The following is a 23,748-nucleotide window of genomic DNA, read 5'->3' on the forward strand; positions in this document are numbered from 1 at the left end:
CAATGGACAGATCATTCAAAATGAAAATAAATAAGGAAACACAAGCTTTAAATGATACATTAAACAAGATGCTCCAATAAAGATGTTAAAAAAAACCAAGATGGACTTAATTGATATTTATAGGACATTCCATCCAAAAACAACAGAATACACATTTTTCTCAAGTGCTCATGGAACATTCTCCAGGATAGATCATATCTTGGGTCACAAATAAAGCCTTGGTAAATTTTTAAAAATTGAAATCGTATCAAGTATCTTTTCTGACCACAACACTATGAGACTAGATATCAATTACAGGAAAAGATCTGTAAAAAATATTTGTCATTTATACCTAGTCAAACAAAGTAGATTTCAGTGATACACATACCACTTGGAATCTGAAATTTTTCTTGCTTCCGCCTTGTAGGTGGAAAGTCAGTTTTCTAATTATTCTCAATTCTCAAAGATACTGTGATAATAGATGCCTACTCTACCCTGGAACCACTTGTCCATTGGCTTCAAGACACTACACTTCTTTCTTCCATGTCTCTAGCCCATCTTTTTCAGCCTCTTTTTAACCTCATCCTCCTCGAACTACCCCTTAAATCTTGATCTTTTTCAGGGCTCTCTTATGGACGTACTTCCTTCATACTGTGTACTCTACCTTAATCTGTTCTGATGGCCTCAACCACCATCTTTTTGCCAGTGAACCCAATATCTGTATTGCCACATCAGTCCTTTCTCTACAGTCCAAACCCATGTAACTGCCTTTAAGATATCTCCACTTGGATATCTTACAGATGCCTCAAACTCAACGTGTCCAAACTGAATTCATCATCCCCCCAAATCAGCTCTCTGACAGCATTCCCTATCTCAGGAAATGGCAACACTGTCCACCCAGTTAATCAAGCCAGAAATCTATGATTAATCCTTAACTCATCTGAGTTCCCTCATTGCCTAAATCCAATCAATCACCAAGTTCTCTTAATTCCATCTCCTAAATCAGTGCCTTTCAAACTAATTTTACTGTAAATAAATGAAACATCCTTTGCATCATGACCCAACCAGCATGCGCACACACACACACACACACACACACACACACACACACACACACACACAAGTGAAACGGAAGTTCTGAAAAAAAAAATTTTCTCACCGTTATATGCAAGGCTTTCTGATATTTTCTATTATGTTTTCTTCTGTTGTTGCTTTTTAAAATGCTAGTAACCAGTGGGTTACTGGCAAGTGCTTAACAACCAGATCTTCTGGAGGCGAGGCAAGGAGAGCCAGATATGTAGCATTTGGCAGTTTTTGGTATAAATACTCCCACCATGCTTGAGTTTAAGCCACCAACTAACAAGCCTGCAAACATCCTAAAGATACCAGCTCTCCTGACCATATACAGCATGCAACTGCTTATGACCTATAGTTTTTGATGGACGCTGGTCTAAATAGCCCTAAATCTACCAACTAATTTTCATTCCCAATGCTACCATTCCAGACCTGGCCACCACCGTTTCTGATACAAGTGTTTTCCAGGTCAATCTGATCTGTTTCATGTTTATTTAATACCCTTCAAGGACTTCCTGTTATCCACACTAGGACAGAGTCTATCATTCTTACCATGGCTTAAAAAGCCACCCACGGTTTGGCACCTGCCTGCCCCTCATGCCCTCTCCCTTGATTTCAATAAGAATGGTTTCTTCTTGAACATCTGGGAATTCACCCTTGCTTTCATGTCTTTGGACATACTGTTCCATTTGACTAGAAAGTTCTTGCCTCCCATCTTTGTTCAACTAACTGTTACTCATTCTTCCCATCACAGCTTAAATGCTACGTTATTCATTTATTCCTTCTCCTGCTATGTAACAGGCATTGTGGTAAGCCCTGAGGATACAATGATACGTAGAAATAGACTTAGTCCCTCACCTCACAGAACTTAGATATGCTAGAAGGGGAGAACCGTTATGCAAATGAAGATAGCATTCAAATTTAAGTACTAATAGAAGAAGAGCTTAAAAATAAAAGAGATTCATGGTTCTATAAGAATGTATAAAATCTGACCTACTCTAGCAGATCAGGGAAAACTTTCCAATGTGATGGCTGGTTAGTTATAATCGTTGAGCTAAGCTATAAAATAGAAATATAACTTAATGAGTCTAAGGGGTGGATAACTAACAGCACAGGCAGAAACAGAAGCATGTGTAAATCCACATGGCAGGAAGGTAAAATCAAGGAACCAAATGAAAGCCAGTGTAAGAAGAGCAAGGTAGGAGGTGGGGGTATGAGACAGGTAGAAGCCAACTCTATGAATGGCACTCTAGTCTTCATTAAAAATAGGGGTCTTTTGCAGAGAATGGATGTGAGGACGTAGGGAGGGGGAAGGGTAAGTTGGGACGAAGTGAGAGAATAGCATGGACATATATACCAAATGTAAAATAAATAGCTAATGGGAAGCGGCCACATAGCACAGGGAGATCAGCTCAGTGCTTTGATTCCACCTAGAGGGGTAGAATAAGGAGGGTGGGAGGGAGATGCAAGAGGGAGGAGATATGGGGATGTATGTATATGTATATTTGATTCACTTTGTTACACAGCAGAAACTAACACACCATTGTAAAGCAATTATACTCCAATAAAGATGTTAAGAAAAAAATTTTAATAAAAAAAGATAGGGGTCTTTGAAAAAGAACAATGGAAAGCCAATAACGTGTTTGAAGCTGGCATGAAATGTGTCAGGTTTCTAGTTTGAAACACTCACTCTGGTGGTTATGAGAATGAACTGGAAGGAGGCAAAAGTAAATGCAGAGACAAACTAGAAACTATTACACTACTCTAGACAGAGATGATCACAACCAAATTAAGATGTTCTTGGAGATGGGAAAAACTGACTTATTAGAGAGATGTGTGAAACGACCTTAACAAGACAAAGTAATGGACTGAACATATATACGTGGTGAAAGAGATGGACACGGCAAAGATGACCCCCAGGCTTGAGTTACCAAACTGAATGAATGGGGCTTCCCTGGTGGCGCAGTAGTTGAGAGTCCACCTGCCGATGCAGGGGACATGGGTTCGTGCCCCGGTCCGGGAAGATCCCACATGCCGCGGAGCGGCTGGGCCCGTGAGCCATGGCCACTGAGCCTGCGCGTCCGGAGCCTGTGCTCCACAACGGGAGAGGCCACAACAGTGAGAGGCCCACGTACCGCAAAAACAAACAAACAAACAAAAACTGAATGAATGATAGTACCATTGAATGAAATGGAATACCAGAGGAGGACCAAACTTGTTGGAGAAAAGCATGACTTTGGCTGTAGCTGTATCAAGTTTGAGGTACCATTAAGATGTGTAAAATGAGATGTTCTGAGGACTATTTGATCAACTGTTCTGGAACAGGGAGAAATCTGGATTAGGACATAGATCTGTGGAATATCTGTATAGGTGGTAGACATGCAGCATTGAACATGGAAGAACTCATCAACCAAGAAGACATAATATGAGAAGAGTGATTAAAAGCCAATCCTTAAGGAATTTAACGTTTAATGGCTGGAGTAAAGGGTGGACTTAGAAAGGAAACCAAGAAGAGCAGCCAACAAGGTAGGAAGAAAACAGGAGAAATTGAGGTCGAAGAGCCAATATGTTTTGGTGAAGCATAAGAAAAGAAGCCAGACTGTTGGAGGAGGAGGAGTGCAGAGTACAGACCAGGAATCAATGAGTGTAGACTCACTGGAGAAGTTTGTCTTTGAAGAGAAGGAGAGATATAGAGCAGTATGTGTGAAGTTGATGGAAACTTTTTGATTGTGTTTGAATGAAAAGCATTTGAGCATATTCATCAGCTGTGAAAAAACTGTTTTGAAAGGAAGGTGAATACACAAGAGAAAGAAAACCTAATGGTAAGTGTTACGTTCACAAAAAAGCAGAGAATGATGCCTGTGTCCCCGTGACACTCCTACACTTACCCTAATTCTGACTACGCTTGTATTTTCTCTGTGAATATCTGTATTCCTCGTTAGACTGTACTGCGTGAGAACAAGACTCACTCTTGCCTCATTTGCTTCTGTATCCCTAGTGTGCAGCACAGCTCAGACAGGAGGCATTAATAAATTTCATTCTTAATAGCACATTCAAGTGAATGAAATTGGAGGTACATTTAATAAAATAGTCAACCCCAGAAGTCTCATAATACTATAGCATATGCGTATATATGTATGAACATGCACACACACTATGGTTATCAATCTTTTTAGACTAAAATCTAAATTGACATCATTACCTTAAGCATAAGCTGTTTGGGCACTAAGATGAAAAGGTCTTAGAATGAGATAGAAATTGAAAGTCAACCAAGAACTGAGAACTCTCCACAAATAGATGAGGAAGGCCGTGAGTCATTTTTGTGCAGAAAATTGAGCCCTGATTATATCAAGGAAACAAATTGTGAAAGCACACAACCTGTTAAGACAAGTGGATGCCTCATTCACACCAATCCAGGTGAAACCCCACATAACAGGACTTCTATACCTGAGATGGTATGATGACCTACTAAGTCAAAACAACTTAAAAAAAGAAAAGAAAACTTTCTCTTTGTTTTTGGAGACAATAGTAAATGCCTCATATAAAGAAGCAAGTCCATGCAGGAGAAAGGAAATCAGCTTTTCCAGCTTTGCCATTTTTAAAGACAAGTTCTTTAGTCTCAGTTTCTTTATCTGTGAAGTGGGGATAATCGTACTTCATAAGGTGCTTGAATAAGTTAAGGGGGATTATATACTCAGAATAGCTATCCACTTCCCTAACCTGAGAATTTCACATTTCCATTGTCCGTTCTGACATATTCTGACTATACTCTATAAATTCTGATTTTTACCTCAGTAGAATTAGGAAGACATGCTATATCTGGGATTGCTGAGAAGACTAAATAAGATAATGTACATGAAGGTCCTTTGTGAAATAAAGAGAACTACTTTTTAAAATTGAAGTATAGTTGACTTACAATATCATATTAGTTTCAGATGTATGACATAGTGACTTGATATTTTTATAAATTATACTCCATATAAAATTATTATTACATAGTGGCTATATTCCCTGTGTAGTACATTACATCTTTGTAGCTTATTTTGTACCTAGTACTTTGTACCTCTTAATCCCCTTCACCTGTCTTGCCCCTCCCCTCACACTTCTCCCTTCTGGTAAACCACTAGTTTATTCTCTGTATCTGTGAGTCTGTTTCTGTTTTATTATATTAACTCATTTGTTGTATTTTTTAGATTACACATATAAGTGATAACATGCAGTATTTGTCTTTCTCTAATTTATTTCACTAAGCATAATTCTCTCCAGGTCCACCCATGTTGCTGCAATGGCAAAATTTCATTTGTTTTAATGACTGAGTAATTTTTCATTGTGTATGTATACCATATCTTTATCCATTCATCTGTTGATGAACACTTAAGATAGTTTTCATATCTTGGCTACTGCCAAGATATGCCACTATGGACATTGGAGTGAATATATCTTTATGAATTAGTGTTTTCATTTTTTTCAGGTATAATTCCAGGAGTGGAATTGCTGGATCATATTGTAGTTCTATTTTTAATTTCTTGCGGAACTGCCATACTGTTTTCCATATTGGCTGCACCAACTTACATTCCCACCAACGTATATTACGGTTCCCTTTTCATTACATCTTCACCAACACTTATCATTTCTTGTCTTTTTGAGGATAGCCATTCTGACAAGTATGAGATGATATCTCATTGTGGTTTTGACTTGCATTTCCCTGATGATTAGTGATGTTGAGCACCTCTTCATGTGCCAATTGGCCATTATACAAAGAACTACTTAAATTAGGGAGCAGCAAACTACAGCCAGGGGGCCATATCAAGCCCATCCACCATCTGTTTTTCTTTTTTTGTTCTTTTATGACCCAGCTAAGAATGGTTTTTACATTATTTAATGACTAGAAAAAAATCAAAAGAAGATGAATATTTCAAGAAATGTGAAAATTATATGAAATTCAAATTTCAATGTCTATAAATAAAGTTTTATTGGAACACGACCATACTCATTTGTTTACATACAGTCTACAGCTGCTTTTACACTGCAATGGCAGAGCTGAGAGTTGTGACAGAGACAGTAAGGCCTGCAAAACTGAGAATATTTACTCTCTGGTTCTTTACAGAAAAGGTTTGCTGACAAAGGACATAGAGGAAAACCTAAAAGACACAAGAGAGCCCTGGGAAAACTGGGGGAGATGGGAGTAAGAAGTAATGTTCTGGGCACAGGAACAAATACAGCATGCTTTGTGTGCTCAAGGAATAGCAGGAAGTCACTGTGGCCGGAGTGCAGTGAGTGAGGGGGAGATTAGTAAAAGAAAAGTCAGAAAAATACCCAGCCTGCTTAGGCAGGGCCTTGAAGAACCATCTAGGGACTCTTGCTTATACTCAAGTGAGAGAGAAAAGCTACTTTGAGCAAAGTAGTGGCAAGACCTGACTTTAATTCAGATCAGCCTGGATGCTCCAATGAGAATGGGCTATAGCATAAACTGTAGCAAGGAGAAAAATGAGTTAAGAAGAGATTGCAGTGGTGCCAGTGAGAGGTGATGATGGCTTGAGCCCAGATGGCAGTGGTGGCAATGGTGAGAAGTAGATATTGGGGGTATATTTGGAAAGTAGAGCCAGTAGGATCTAAGGATGGATTGACTGGATGTGGATTTTGAGGAAAAAATGTCAAAAATGACCCTATATTTTCTGGCCCAAGCAATTGCTGGAGTAAGGTTGTAGTCGTTGATTTGAGAAGAGAAGGATGGGGGAGACATATGTTTGCTTTTGGATGACAGAGGGAGGGGGTAGATATGAAGAATTTAGGATGCAGGAATGGTGAGTACATCATGGAAACGTTAGCTTGGAGATACATCCTCCAAGGGGAGATGTGCAGTGGACAACTGAGTTTGGAACTCTGGAGATCAGGCTAGGCCAAGGCTGGAGATATGAATTTAGGAGACCTCTACAGATAGATGGGATGTGGCTATGGTTGTTTTATCTATTCAGTATTATAAGATGATTCCATACAGACCAAAAGGGTATTGCAAACAACTTCTGAGGAATAGCGGCCTGGCATCAGAGACGTTACCAAAAGCTGCAAAGGAAAGTTTCATTCAAGTGGAACAAAAGTAGAAAGCCAGGAACAAGTATAAAAATATAACTAGCATTCATAATTAGAACTACTCCTAATTTGCCTAATTGAGGAAACAAGTTTACAGTGAGTCAGATTATAATTTTATACATTGGTTTGCAAAATCAATTACAGCTCTATGATATTACATTTTGGGTATATTGCATATTATCTCCATAGAAATTAAGAAGCCCTTTGATGGGTGCACAACACCTCCTTACAAGACAAGATTAGGACAAGATTAGGAAAATAAAACTGTCTGTAACATACGGACAAACAAAATATGATGCATCAGAATCCTTTAGGTTAGTTCAACTTAACTTCTGTTGACTCTCACAAATGCTTCAGTTTTTTTGTTTTTTGCTTTTAATTGTGACTAGCTTGGCTTCCTCTTCTGGTAAAAATCTTTTAGTTTGGACAATTAATCAAGGTGACCTGGATGGGCTTAATGAGTGCCTCTACCCTCAGTGTTTCTCAATCTTTCTTTCATTATTGACTCCCTCCACCAAGGAAATTTTTAGATATTTTTTCCCTAATTTCCACCCCATGGAAATGTTTTATTGTGGTAAAATATGCATAACACAACATAATACTTATCATTGTAAGCATTTACAAGGGTACAATTGAGTGTCATTGAATCCATTCACATTGTTATATAAGCATCATCACTGTCTATACCCAAAATATTATCATTATCCCCAACTTAAGCTCTGTACCATATATAATAATTCCCTATTCCCCACTCCCCCCAGGCCCTGGTAACCTCTATAATACATTTCATCTCTATGAAGTATTCTAGGTATTGTAGTATCTTATATAAATGGAGTCATATCATATTTGTCCTTCTGTGTCTGGCTTATTTCACTTGGTATTAAGTTTTCAAGGTTCATCCATGTTGTAGCATGTATCAAAATTTCGTTCCTCTTTATGGCTGAATATTATTCCATTGTATGTGTATGCATACCTGCTCATCCATTTATCAGCTGACAGACACTTGGGATATTGGGGGGTATCAGAAGCAAACGGCGACTGGCATTGCTGAAGCATGTTTGTAGTAGGGGGTCTGTATTTGTAATATCAGCAGCTTTAAAGTCTGACATGAGAGTAACTCCTGTCCATGTCTCCTTTCGGATTCCACTGCAGGGTGTGTTGGGTGCATCATGTAACAGGGATGTGGGTGTACCCTTTCCTGGAACACATTGGCCCGGGAGCCAGAATCCTCTTCTTTGGGTCTACAACCATCTTAATGAACTTTTTGTACCTGCTGGGAGAAGTTCTGAACAGCTATATCTGGGATACACAGAGAAGTAAGTATTGTTTGGGGGAGCATAAAACAAAAGAATTGCTGCCAAGAAGAGTGTGTGCAGAGACGGATGGAAAATTCCACTGTAGCACAGGATCCCTTATGAAGAGTTTCATTTTTATAACTACCATATTAATTTGAGCTGCTGGCAGTTACCTGAAAGGTTTATTACTCACTTTGTCATATTAGCTAGTAAAATATCCAAATCTAAGACAAAAGAAGCATGTCTATAAAATTTTACAGAGAGAAATGTAGTGTTAGCAGAAAAAAAAAAAACGTTTAGGAAGTTCACTGTGATTAACAAAACACTGCTGTAGCCAAAGGGACCCCCCCCCCGTGAAATAGACAAATTATTAAATGTAACCAAACAGTCTCATTAGAAATCACCCAGATCTCCGCTTCTTACATCATCCTTCTCGTGGTCGCAGCAGCTTCCAAGAGGGCTTGCCACCACTCTGCCAGAACTCTCAGCAGCGCAGAATACCTCTGGCAAGTGTGATGAAGCAGTGACTGTCATATTCAAGACTTGACGGTGGCAAAGAGGGACGGGCAGTAAAGGGTAATACTTCATTGCTGCAAAAACTGTCTTAACCTATGATTTGATTTCCCTTTTGTTTCTATTTATGGCAGAGCCTCCATCTTGGCAAGGCACGTAATCTTACCCCAGCAGTGCAAAACAAAACTTGTCCAAAGTGTATGTCAGATAACATAAAAATGGGAAGGTGGAAAAAACGACAGCACAGATATGTAGTGATTTGAGTCCTGCATGAAAATACATCCAAAGGCAAGATGGTTTGGGGATTTTAGAGAGCTCTGGGTATCGCCTCCGATACAGTCACAACATTGTAGACATCATCCTCAAATGATCTCTGACCCACAAACATTGAGCACCCTACTTTGTGCCAGATACTATGCCGGGAAGTTGATCTAATTAGACAATAAAACACAGTCATAACATAACACAGTCATGTTATTGAATTGGACTGCGTCTGTACATTGATCTTCTAGGACTGTATGCATCAAGGTGTTAGCCAATGTTAAATGGCCCAGAGGAATCTTAGGATTTCCTTTCTCAGTAGCTGGCTTGATTTTAGACAGTGTTCTATTAGAAAAAGTGTTAAATATTTTTACCAATTCAGGCTACAGCTTGGGGGACCAGAAATTATTCTTTTAATAATTTTCTTCTGTGTTCAATGGGAATTGTAATCTTTCTCTATTAGATAACTTATAAAAATATTTAGTTAACTTACAAAAATATTTTCAAAACAAAATATAAACTTTTCTCAGCTTCTTGGGAGAATGGCCATATTTAAATTTAAGCTAATGTGTCCAATCTATGTTATTCAGGAAGTACTTATGACTCCTGTTTCCCCTTGATTAGCTTGATTCCAACATTCATTTGGCCGTTGTTCTACTACTTCTAAGGGAAGATTGCCTGAAAACAAGGAGAGAAAAAATCCAGTCTAGATTAATAGATTATTGCTTTTTAGCAGCTTTGAGTTAGACGTTAAAAATGAATAGTGAAGCTAAGGTTTTTTTTTTTTTTTTTTAAATGATCAGTCCAATTTAATTTGTGCCATTCTCTTCATAACGTGAGTTAAGGTTGACTAACATTTTGTAACTCAGATGTAGAGATTAATTTTATCTACATGGAACCATCTAGTTAATTCCCCAGAGGCAGATGTTTTGTGTCAAGTGCATCTTTTTTGTTTATGAGAGTGATTGCAAACTGATGGCCTCCCCCAAATTTTACCTGCCAAAAAGTTTTGTTAGGCCTACATAGGATTTTTGTTTTTGAACCGACATTTAAAAATTGGGAGATTTCACATAAAGGCCAGACTTCTCAGCTAATCAAGTATTTTAACATCTGGCAACATGAAGCCCACTATCCTCTTCTGGCAACAATGGATTAGAAATGAGTATCAGTTGCCCCCATTAGATGGCCCTTTAATTTTCCCTAGTTCTCACCAGGCCATTTTGCTCCCTCACAGTGGCTTGGTTCTGTAGGTAGTTGAGTTTGAAACTGTTGATTAAAAGCAGTCGTTTCTGTGTGTACGTGTGTGTGTGTGTGTGTGTGTGTGTGTGTGTATTAGAAGAAATTGAATACAATCAAGTACAATATTACAATCCTGAGTACATTTATTACACCCCAAATAAAACCCCCCAAGGAGCAGGAATACCACATTTGAGCCCCCTTCCTTGGATCCATCTCTACATATTTTTAATGGCTCAGCTTCCTTCATTTGGTTATGTTGGCTTCAACTTCAAAATAAAAATCACATTATTACAGACTCTTAGAATCAAAAATTAGATTAGAAACCATCTATGCCAATTTTTTTTTTTTTTACTAAGAGGCAGCTGAGGCCCAGCAGTAAGCGACCCACCAAAATAAGTGGTTGCAAAGTCAACACCTTCTGACTGATATTCAATCCTCTGTTATTTCTACTAAACCATCAGAATGTCACCATTGGAAACCCACACTCATGAGAGCTCAGAAATTTTACTCAGAATCATGGATCTAGCTTATAAAATAACAAAACAGATCAGCCTGTTCATAGTTTCATGAACTATGAACAAAAAGCCCTTAAAATAGGCTAAATTAACAATGAAGCATTTGCTCTTTTTAAAAGAAAGTAACTCGGACTTCCCTGGTGGTGCAGTGGTTAAGTATCCACCTGCCAATGCAGGGGACACAGGTTCGAACCCTGGTCTGGAAAGATCCCACATGCTGTGGAGCAACTAAGCCCGTGAGCCGCAACTACCGAGCCTGCACTCTAGAGCCCACGAGCCACAACTACTGAGCCTGTGCACCCTAGAGCCCACGTGCCACCACTACTGAGCCCACGTGCTGCAACTACTGAAGCCCACACACCTAGAGCTCATGCTCTGCAACAAGAGAAGCCACCGCAATGAGAAGCCCACGCATCACAACAAAGAGTAGCCCCCGCTCGCCACAACTAGAGAAAGGCTGCGCACAGCAATGAAGACCCAATGCAGCCAAAATAAATAAATATTTTTTTAAAAAATAAAGAAAAGAAAAGAAAAGAAAGTAACTCAAGGTGGCTTTGTGGATTTTACATTGGTTTGCTAGGGAAGCTACAACAAAGGACCACTAAATAGCTTAAACAATAAAAATGTAATGTCCCATAGTTCTGGAGGCCTGAAGTCCAAAATCGGGGGATTGGCAGGATTGGTTGCTTCTGAGGACTGTGAGGGAGGGATCTGTCCCAGGCCTCTCTCCTTGGTTTGTAGATGAGCGTCTTCATGTTTCCATGGCATTCTCCCCTATACGTGAGGCTATCCCCAAATTTCCCCTCTTTGTAAAGACATCAGCCATATTTGATTAGGGCTCACCCTAATTTTAACTTGGAAAAGACCCTATCCCCAAATACAATCACATTCTGAGGTAAGAGGGGTTATGTTTGAAGAGACACAGTTCAGCCCATAACATTCTACCTCTGGCCCCCCAAGTTCATGTCCTTCATTCATGCAAAGTACCTTCCCAACAGCCCCCAAAGTATTTCCAGCATCAACTTTTATGTCCAAAAATCTCATCTTAAATATCATCTAAATCAGGTAGGGTAAGACCTGGGGTATGATTCATCCTGAAGCAAAATTGCTGTCCAGTTGTGGACCTGTGAAACCAGACAGAAATTTATCTACTTCCAAAATACAGTGGTGGAACAGGCATAGAACATACATTCCCCTTTCCAAAAAAAAGAATCATAGGAAGAAAAGGGTCACAGTTCTCAACCAAATTTGAAAGCCAGCAGGACAAATTCCATTCGAGTTTAAGGCTTGAGAATAATCCTCTTTGGCTGAATGCCATACCCTCAGGACTCATCAAGAAGGGGGGTGTGGCCCTGCACACTTGGCACTGGGTGGCGGCCCTCGGAGGCCAAGGAGCAGGCAGCTGCTGCTGAGCCACCTTCAGATTCATGCTTCCTTTATTTCATCCTGTCTCTGTCTCTTTCAGTCCAGGCTGGCTGTGTTTCTGCTGGTACAGAATTCTCCCATGTAATTCGTGGGGTTCCAAGTCATCAGATGAGAGGTCTCCCACAGGTCCTTCCTGGCTTCTACTGAGATGGTTCCTTGGATCCATGAGTCACATGCCTCATCTCTTTAGCAAATGGTTGTGCAGACACACCCTTGGCCTCCTCTCACATTCTGAGGTCCTGGATATCAGGGCTTCAACACATGAATTTGAGGGAGACACAGTTCAGCCTATAATTGCTGAACTATTCTGTGCTTAAGCTAAAAATTTATTCTAATTCCAGTGTGTTTGACTGGGGTGACCAGTCTTATTGAAGTCAAATTTTATACGACGAGAAATGCAAGTGTCCAAAAGTGAAAGGTTGGGGTGAGGGCGGAGAAAGCAGGTAAAAGAGGAGAAGGGAGAGGAGGTCTGAGCCAGGCCCATGTGACAGAAACCTCCGCCTTTGTTCTCCCCCAGTCTTCCATCCAGCTCATGTCCCACACAGGCCCACGCAGGCCTCCAGGGTTCCAGCGCTGCCCTCCAGGCCCCTCTCCCAGCATGGGGGAGCTACATGTGACTGACTCTCAGGGTCAGTCAGCTCTTGCTCTGCGTTTGCCTCAGCTTTGTGACAGGTTTCTTTCTGCTAGTTGTGTGGAAATTATACCTCTCGTTCTTCCAAATATTATTTACAGCTGTCGAATTTTTTCCCTCCACCTCAAAGCTGCCAAACTAAAGTAGGTGGGGAGCCATTTTCCCTGTCTGGGTCAATGAACACCCCCTGTTCTCCACCCCCGCTTTTTAAGATTCCACTATTGCTGCCAACTCAACCCATCTGCAGGAGAACACTTAGGAGAAAAGAGACTTTGAAAAGAAAAGCAAGCAGTTATTAGCTTCTCCACAGGAGAGGGAACATGGGACAGAGCTGGGACCCAAGTCATGTGTGCTGTTTGAACAGAATCTATGTTGTGTTTTTCGGCCTTCGCCTTGGTTACCCAACAACTAAGCCATCTCCTGCCTTCTCCTCAACCCTATTCCTCCTCCCTTCAGACGTCCTTACTCTTCAATTTGAAGTTTTTCTTAACATGATTTCTGAGAAGTACTTTGGAAAAAGTGTTATAGATCTCTGCCAGTTCCTTAGTCATGAAAACCAAACGTAAAGGACTGTCTAAGGACACCTGTTCTGAGAATCTTACCCGCGCTCCACTGCTACCACCCTGATCGCACAAACACATGGTGCAAGGAGCTGGGAGCTGGGGGAAGGCGCGGGGGTGTCTCTCCTACTCTAAGCGCTATCGTGACGACCCTCCATGTTTCATTCTACTGCTTTCCCACTAGTTCGGCCTTCTCTATGTTCACCGTTTATTAATTTATTCCATAAAGACTAATTGAACTCCTACTCTTAGACAGACACCGTGTTAGGTGCTTGGGATACAATCAGGAACAAAACAGTTAAGGGCTCGACCTTCAGAGAATTTGTAACTTATAAGAGAATACCAACAAAACCTGCCATGCAGTATCTGGGGTTCTTTTATTCCAGTAAAAAGGCTCTGAGAATTTGGTGTTAGGAGGAAGGTGTTTAAGTAGAAGCAAAAGAAAAAAGAAGTGGGGAGCATTTGCCAGATTTAATTTATGAGAATGACTTAAACATTTTCATCTCTGGGAAAATGAAATATCACTAACTATTCATTACAGACAACAGGCAAAGTCTTACCAGTCCGGTACGTATGAGTCTTTCAGGAGGAAAAACATAGTTCTACCAGGCCTGGGTAGAACAGAGGGAGAACTTGAGTTTAAGTACACGTGGGTCGGGAAATAAATAGTTCTTGTGGCTAATAAGCTCTCTGTGGGCCTTAGAAACAAAACAAAACAAATAAACAAAAAAGGTTTGCTTTTGAAAAGCCAGAGTCCTTGCCTTGGGAAGGGACAGGAGTAAAATAAAAATAAATGAGGTCTCTTTGAAGCTCATCAGCTCCACACCTCCTGTTGCTAGAAGCTGGTTACAAGGCAGTCCGGTTGGGATTTCTGTGAAAACTCAACGAGTCAAGAACTAACTTGCGTCCCTCACTCCCAGAGGCCTTAAGAGCTAGGTGTGTCTCAGAGAAGTTATGTCCTGATTTGGGGGAAAGGGTAGGGAGGGAGGTCACTGAGGAAGTTTCTGGAGAAAGTTGTAAATGACTTTTCTTCTTAGTGAGGAGAAAAGGGATGGGCCTGCAGGATGGGTGGGGAGAAGTGTGGAGAGATGAGAGTTCTTTTAAAGCAGCTTTGGCAAACCTGCTCCTAGTTTCATCTGATGTCCAAATAAAAAACTTTGCCTGTATTTCTAGGTATGGAAGAAGAGAAAGAGAAGCCTAAATTGGAATGAGATCTAAGTCTAAACCGAAGAGCAGGATGGAGCCACCAATGAAGATTCATTACCCCCGGGCATTGGTAATGTAGGAGAGGAAGCTTCAAAGAAACCAGTGGAAGCCACCTTCACCTCCCTGCCCCAGAGAGAGGGAACACCTTTTATGCAGAAATATATATATAAGAATAAAATACAGATATTTCCAAAATAAACTGCCCTCAACTGTGTTTTAAAGAATTCTTTCCAAATTCATTATTGATAATAACATCTTTTTTTCTTTTTTTTTAACCTCTTCTAATTTTTAAAACTAAAATTGGTCATTGGATTTTAATTTTTGCAATTGTAATTCCATTTAATCAAGGAAAAATAGAATCCTATCGTGTTTCTTGTTGAGAAATATGTGAAAGTCAAAGGAGCAGATGTGAAGCATAGCATTCATGTATTTATTTAATCCTTACAGGAGGCTGAAGAATGTAAGCGTAAGCCTAGAGGAAACGAGATGGATGTTCCCTATTGCAATAATGTCACAGTTGTCTCAAACAGGCAATATTAGTAATAATTGCATTGATTTAGTTAAAACCCTGAGTGTATTTGGATCTCATGATTTAATTCTGTGAAATATTTCCTAGATGCAAACTATAACTTTAATAAAGAGCAAGCAACCCCTAGCCTAATGCCTGCATGGTGCATCTCAAACCCCTAACAACACTGGTGTTTCCTTTCTTATTTTGTTTCTAATACCTGTTGAAAAATGGGTTTACTGAGCCTGGTTCTTGCAATATTTTTATTTTAAAAATATGTATCTTTTTGATAAATCCAAAAAGAATAATTTTGTTGAAAAAAAAGCAAGGGCATACTAAATGATTGAAAGGTGCTACAACAAATAAATAACTATTTGGTACAGAAAGAAAAAGCTAGATTCCTCCCTTAAAACACACACCCACACACACACACAAAACGTGCACACATACAATTTCAGATAGTTTAAATAATGAAATGTAAAAAAAGTATAAAAAATATAAGAAAATATAGATGAACATCTGGTCCTATAATAGAGATATGGGAAAAGTATGTATATATTATATATAATATGTATAGTATATGTACAATAATGTATAAATAGGTATTAGGAAATTGACATATATAATATATATGAGGAAATTGAATATAACATATATTAAGAAATTGAATCTTCAGGTCTTGTAGCTGCTATACTATAGGGTAATTGAGAGAATACCATCTAAGATGCGATCAAGATAATGAGAGCACCATTTCCTTAAATAAGAAACCTGGAGGAGAATTAGCCTGGGATGGGTTTGATAATGAACTCGACTTTGGATTTTTATGTATGTAGGTCAGGTGCCAATTCAGTGAAATTGTAGGGACAGAATCTAGATTCCAGAGAAATGAGGAGTCATTGACATTAGTTGATGGTAAAGAAGTAGAGCTAGCAATTACAGAATGCCTTTTTTTTTTTTTTTTTTTGACCACACCCCGAGGCATGCAGGATCTTAGTTCCCTGACCAGGGATTGAATCTATACCCCCTGTGGTGGAAGTGCAGAGTCCAAACCACTGGGCCACCAGGGAATCCCCCAGAATGCCATTTTGAAAGCAGAACTTAGACCTGTAGAACACAGTCTGTGAGGCGAATGTGAATCAATTGTGGATATTCCTGGTTTGTGACTATTCTGGGTTAGCCTTAGGAGGAAACACCTCTCCCACTGTCACAGGAAAGAGGAAAGAGACAAAAGTCCTTGGAAGTGAGTTTGCAAGACAAAGGGCAAAGTTCATGGACTTCTTTTTGGTGGCTTTGATGGCTGCAATTTTTTCCTCAGAGAATTGTCTGAAGAGAGTGAGAGAACAGAGAATGGAATTGGAGTCTATAACGTACCCTAAAAGAGTAGCCTAGACTATGAAAATATAGAAAGCTGTCATGCCCACACTGAGGGCCCTCAAGGATCATGAATTTACCTTGGTGATAACAAGGACCATTTGGGGATTTCCTCCAAAAGACTTCAACAAACCAGGCATCATATAGAAGTTGAAAGTAGGTGCCACAAAAGAACAAGCAGGTGTGAGCCAAGGGCATTGGCAAGGTTGGTTGGAAGGATGAACCATGGGGTCTAGAAGGAACTGAGGAGGAAAGACAGAGGACCAACATTGGGACACAGTAGAATGGTCCAGAGATTGGCAGTCTCAATAAGGTTGCAGACAGGGAAATGAGGACAATAGACAGATAGGAAGTCATGATCATAACAGTTATTGGAATTTAACGTTTTATAGGTGCACGAGATCATATGATTTTTTGCTTTTTTAGTTAATGTGACATGGTAGTAACATCCGCCAAAGATGTCCACATCCTCTAATCACCAGAGCCTTTGAATATCTTACCTTTCATGGCAAAAGGGACTTTGACATAGAATTAAGGTAAATATTTTGAGATGTGAAAGGTAAAGATTTTGAGATGTGATAGTTACCCTGGATTATCCAGTGTATCCACCGTAATTACAAAGGCCCCTGTAAGAGGAGCAGGAGATTCACAGTGATTGCAACACATGTGAGCATGGTAACAGAAGTTGGAGTGATACAAGGAAGAGGCCACAAGCCAAAGATTGTAGGTAGCCTCTAGAGGCTCAAAAAGGCAAGGAAACAGACTCTCCCCGAGAGCCTCAATACTGCCCTTATTAGCACCTTGACTTTAGGACTTCTGACCTCCAGAACTGTTAGGTAATAAATTTGAGTTTTAAGCCACTAAGTTTTGATCATTTTTTACAGCAGCAATAAGAAACATATGTTATCATTAAGCATTTTTATATGTTTATGTGGGCTAGACTTGGGCTATGCTAAACACACACACACACACACACACACACACACACACACACACACCTTTACACATAGAGTAATAGCCACAAGGTAATATCTAAAACTCATATTTGTGACTTTCTAATCATTGAGTGACCAACACTGCTGTCCTTCACTAAGGCAAACCAATTACCCAGTGCTGAAAGCCTGTCAAAGTCACTCAGAATGTGACTTATTGAAATGGAAGTGCTGAGAAGAAGAAGTCCCCATGGAAACATCCAAAGACATTTGATGCTTTGTGTCCTCGTCAACTAAGCAATGAAAATTTGGGGGACAGATAGCTCTAATTTCAAGCACAATTCGAAGGATTTTGGAGTAATAACAAATGCCTATGTTAGCTACAGGGAGATTTGCCAGGAAGAGAGGTAGCCATCTTACGTCCAAGCTTTATTGAAAATATACATTTTCAAAGCCCCAGTCAAATCAACCCATGCAGTAATATTCTCTCAAGGGAATTTTGCAAGCATGTAAAATCAAACACAACGTAAGAGCTTTTTTACTGCTATCTCCAGTTTTACATACATGCACAAGCATATTAATAAGTTTGAAAGAATAGTCTCAACATAGATATTTGCAAGAATGGAATTCGTTCATTATCAAGCAGCGCTAAATGTTCTGGGCCCTCAACCCTACATCCTACCTGAGCCAGACACCTTATTTCTTCATCCCATTCAGGTTTAATATTTCATCCTGTGCTTTTTGAAATCCAAACCGTCAAAACCTCCCCATCCCCCTCTCTCTCCTCCCTGTGCCTGGGGAAAAAGGGAGGGATTTCTGCTTATAGAGAAAATGACATCAGAGCTGGCAACTCCCTTCTCTGCCGTTCAGTCCGACACCAAGGGGCTGGAAACAAGTGTCGGCTCTGGCTTTAGAGTGGGGATGAAACTGTCAGCTCTTTAGGGAGCTCCACGAGAGTCCACCCTCTGCTCCCCTATTTCTAAGGCAACAAGCAATCCACCCCGAGGTCTCTGCTTCTGTCCAGCCCCAGCTACCTTCTATGACAGGCACTCCTCCATCCTTGCCAAGCCAAGGGTGGGTACCCAGGCTGCTCTGGGGCACTCTCTCTCACAGCTCCAGCAGCAGCACCAAATGCTCTGTCAGCTCCATGGCACACAACCTTACCCCCAACCCCACAACTCTTACTGAGGGTAGAGGAAATTGGGGAAACAGATTTCAACAGAAGAGGGTGGAACAAATAGAAATCTCCCTGTTTTCTGTCTCCCAGCCTCTCCAGCAAGGAAGGAAGGAAGGAAAAGGCATTGTTAATACTTCATGAACCTTCCTTCAGAAGTCGAATACCCTTGTCCCCCCTGTGTTCTTTATTCTATAAAGACCAAAGTCGTGGGGTTTAAGAAACTGGTTCTGCTGGAGACTTTCCGTCAGCACATCTCACAATGTAGGACTGGCGTCAAGGAGGCGGTTCTCGGAACCGAAAAGGTGAGACACTTGGCAAGTTTTATCCTGAACCATAGATTCTGGTTGGCAGTTCCAAGGAAGCACAAATGTCCTTCATCACCTTTTTACCACTCCTTTTACATATATAAATTCTGTAGTATGGTTACCAGTAATTTTGGAATTTTTATATTACAAAATGGTTTTCCAAAGACAGATCCCCTAAAAGATTGTGCCTCTAAGAAGTGAATTTTCCACTTAAATTGGCTCAACTGGAGACTATAATCTTGGCACTAGTTAAATTATCATTTAGGAAGTCCCTATATTGATTTTTAAAGTCTAGTTGAAAGTCTGGGTAAAAGTTTCTGAGGGGCTACCCTGGTGGTGCAGTGGTTGAGAATCTGCCTGCCGATGCAGGGGACATGGGTTCGTGCCCCAGTCCGGGAAGATCCCACATGCCGTGGAGCGGCTGGGCCGGTGAGCCATGGCCGCTGAGCCTGCGCGTCGGGAGCCTGTGCTCCGCAATGGGAGAGGCCACAACAGTGAGAGGCCTGTGTACCGAAAAAACAACAACAACAACAACAACAAAATAAATAAATAAAAAGTTTCTGAGAACTGAGGGTGGTAGGGATGAGGGGAGGAAGCCCAGTAATAGAGTTTGCATTTGTGATAGAACCTGGCAATTTGCAGCATGTATTCTGCACTCAAAGCAGAATATTAAGGCAAAGTTGGAAGAAAGTATATTGTGTCTAGAGGATTTCTGCTTCCAGCCATGAAGAAGTGATAACGTCTGGAATTATCTCCCCCACGCTGTAAACTAGAAAAGATTGTTAAAATATAATAAAAGAACTAATTTTCAGACATTGGTCAACAGAGCTGCTGGAGGCTATGATCCCTGAAGGAAGAGAATTAACTATGTGTGCCCTTTAATCGCCTTGGCTTTCTGCCTGGAGGTGATCCCCAGATCATAGCACTGGTAGGGGGATCTCAAACAAAGCCCTGGGGGTCTCACTGAGTTAAGGAGCCCAGAGTTCCGAGATCCTGAGGTGGTAGAATTTGTGGAGAGAGTACTGGAACGTAAGGGAGCTCTGAAGAGAAGGGGCTCCAAAAATCTGCATAGAGTTCCTTCTAGTCTTTGGCTGAATATCAGTCTTCACATGAATAGGATGAAGCGCTACAGTTAGAGGAAAAGAACAATTACTGAGGGTCTATAAACTGAATAAATCCAAGAGCCCATTTAAGGCCAGGAATAATTCGTGTTCCCACTAGCCAGAGTAAAGAGACATCATTAAACAGAAAGGGCATGAAGGGTCAGGTATGAGTCACTGTTCTTGAGTAAATGTTACTCAAGTCCCACTCTTTAAAGCATTAAAAGTAGCTTCAAAATTATTAAACTGATCTTCAGAAACTAACTGCCTGAGAGAAAAAAGAACACTACCCTTTAAGGAAGAACAAAACAAAACAAAAATCCAACGCTCAAGACAAAATTTATCATGCCTGGCATCCAACCAAAATTTCTAGACATGCAAGATGCAGGAGAACTTGACCCCAAACCAAGGGAAAAGTCAGTCAATAGAAACAGACTCAGAATTGATAGAGATGAAATTACCTGACAAGGACATTAAAGCGACTATTATAAATGTACTCCATAGGTCAAGAAGACAGAGGGAAAGTTGACATGACTGGGAGAAAAAAGGGAAGATGTTAAAAATGCAAACAAAACTTTTATGTATAAAAAATACACTGAATGGGATTGACAGAAGAGTAGAGAATGTAGGGGGAAAAGGATCTGTGAATGTGAAAACATTGCAATAGAAATTATCCATCCTGAAGCACAGAGAATAGAAAGACTGGAGGAAGAAAATGAACACAGTCTCAGTGACTTGTGGAACTATATATATATAACTGGAGTCCTATTTTTAAAAAGAAGAGAAGGGGAGGAGGCAGAAAATAGTATTTGAATAAATACTGACAGAAATTTTTCCAAATTTGTTGAAAACTATAAATCCACAAATCTGAGCTCAACAGATCCCATGCAGGATAAAAACAAAGAAAATTACATCAAGAGAAATAATAATCATGTTACTGAAAGCAAGTCATAAAGAGAAAATCTTAAAACTGTCCGTAGAAAAAAGACAGATTACATAGAAAGGGATAAAGATAAGAATCACAGATTTCTTCTCAGAAATTATGCAAGTTCAAAGAAATGTAATGACATCATTAAAGTGCTGAGAGAAAATAACAGTGAACCTAAAGTTACATACCCAGAGAAATGTATTTCCGAAATTAAGGCAAAATAGAGATTTTTTTGAGACAAACTAAAGTTGAGAGAATCTTTCATCAGCACTACACCTGCAGTACATGCAGAAGGCAAATGAAACCAGATGGGAACTTGTCTGTCCACATAGAATGAAGAATATTAAAAATGGCAAATTTGTGAGTAAATATATGTCATTTTCTCATATTATTATCTCTTTAAGATAACGAATGTTTAAAGCAAAAATAAAACAATACATTGTGAGGTTTAAAACACATGTAGGAGTAAAATGTATGAAAACTTGTAGCACAAAGAATGGGAGAAGGAAACTTTGTAAGGTTCTTCCACAATTCAAAAATTAGTATACTGTTTTTGAAGACAAACTGTCATAAATTAAAGATGTAATTAGTAAATCCGAAGGCAACTACTAAAAAGGGGAGATATGGTTAATAAACCAGTTGTGGAAATAAAATGGAATACTAAAAATGCCCAATTATTGAAGTGTTCTGTATCTTGATTGCGGTGGTGATTCAATATGTGTACACAACTATCAAAACTTATCAAATGTACATTTTAAAAGAATTCAGTTTATTGTACATGAATTCTTTCTCAATAAAGTTAAAAAAAATAATCTAATGGAAAACAGTAAAAGGGGAGAAGAAGCATAAAACAGATGGGACAAATAGAAAATAAATCATAAAATTTTAAATTTATACCCAACCATTCAATAATTACATGAATCTAAATATTTCAATAAGAGTTAGGAATTTTCTGGCTGAGTAAAAAGGCAAGACCAAACTATAGTCTGCCTATAAGAAACCCATTTTTTAAATAGTTACAGGTTAAAAATAAAAGGATTAAAAATATATAACATGCCCCACTGGTCACAAGAAAGCTGGAATAACTAAATTAATAACAGACAAAATAAACTTCACGACAAAGAATACTACCAGAATAAAGACAAACATGTTATAATGATAAAATTGCTAATTCATCAAAAAGGCATAACAATCCTAAATGTGCATGCAACTAACAATTGTTTCAAAATATATAAGGAAAAACTCGTTTTGAAAAAGAAACCAGCAAATCCACAATTGTAATTGGATATTTCAACACTCAGTAAGTAATTGATAGAACAGTTAAACAAGATATCAGTAAGGGTATAGAAACTTAAATAATACTATCAAACAACTTAACCTAATTGACAGAGACCACTCCTAGTAACAACTGCAGAATACACATTCTTTTCAAGTACACAAAGGACATACAACAAGGCAGACCATATACTGAGCAATACAATGTCTCAAATATTTAGAAGGACTGAAATCATTTTAAGTATATTCTTCAGCTACAATGGGATTAAAATGAACTAAGTGATATTGAAAACTCAGCATATCAGAATCTGTGTGCTACATCTAAAATCGTGCTTAGAAGAAAATTTATAGCTACAGGTACTTATTTTAGGGAAAAAAAAAATATCTAAATCCAATGCTCTAATCGTCTACCTTAACAGGTAGAAGAAGAAATCAAAACAAACCTGAAGTCAAAGACAGAGGGAACTAATAAGAACAAAAACGAATGAAACAGGAAATGAACAAACAATAAAGTTAAAAAACCAAAAAATGGTTCTTTGAAAATATTGATAACATTGATAAACTTCTAGCTAAACTGATCAAGAAAAGAAAAGATAAACATTCACCAATATTAGGAATGAAAGAAGGGAAATCCTACACTATACTAGAAATCCTACAGACATTAAAAGGGTCATAAGAGAATATCATGAACAAATTTATGCTAATAGTTTAAATTTAGATAAAATAGACAATTTCCTTGAAAAGAAAAAAATTACCAAAATGTGCTCAGGAAGAAATAGAAAACCTAAATTCCCTATAAAAACTGAATAAATTTAATTCCTAATTCAATTGTCACTAAGATAATTCCCGGCCCAGAAGTCTTCACTGGAAAACTCTATGAAACACTTAAAGAAGAAATAATATAATCCCCACTTTCAAGAAGTCTCTCACACAGTTCTGGCCCGGGGCAGGGGACTGGCCTAGGTACCTACACTGGGAAACTGGACCGCATTAGCCTGGGGCAAGGCTGTGAGCAGAGCGGCTGGGAAACCCAAGGGCTGTGACCAAACGACCTCTCCGGCTACCCACGTGGCCGCGTCGCAGGGAACGGAACCAACTCTGCTTCACACGTGGGTGGTAGGAACCGGCCCTGGGGCAGTCCCTGGCACCCCGTGGGTCCTCACTGGCCCGTAGAGTAGAGGTAAAGGAGGGATGACGCTTTGTTTAGTGGTTTAATGCCCTCCTGGAAGGCCGGGCTGCGTCCACCGTGTTCTCACTGTGTCCTGGGGTCCTCAGCGTGCCTGGCACGAGGCAGCCTTAATAGCTGTTGTACCGATGAACAAATGAATGAATCAATTGGGAACATGAAGGAACCCTCCAGGTGA

The 23,748-nt window shown here is 39.6% G+C and overlaps 1 protein-coding gene across 1 annotated transcript in view; it reads left to right on the forward strand.

Moving 5' to 3' along the window:
* Positions 1-14,987, forward strand: part of AIG1 (androgen induced 1) — a 238,562-nt gene extending 223,575 nt beyond the window's left edge. Inside the window, 2 exon segments of the mRNA XM_059083298.2 lie at positions 8,296-8,459; positions 14,756-14,987. Of these exon segments, the coding sequence (XP_058939281.1) occupies positions 8,296-8,459; positions 14,756-14,793 (202 nt within the window). The 3' untranslated portion in view covers positions 14,794-14,987.
* Positions 14,988-23,748: the final 8,761 nt, after the last annotated feature.

Source organism: Kogia breviceps, chromosome 13 (genome assembly GCF_026419965.1).
Source record: "Kogia breviceps isolate mKogBre1 chromosome 13, mKogBre1 haplotype 1, whole genome shotgun sequence".
Classification (NCBI taxonomy): domain Eukaryota; kingdom Metazoa; phylum Chordata; class Mammalia; order Artiodactyla; family Physeteridae; genus Kogia; species Kogia breviceps.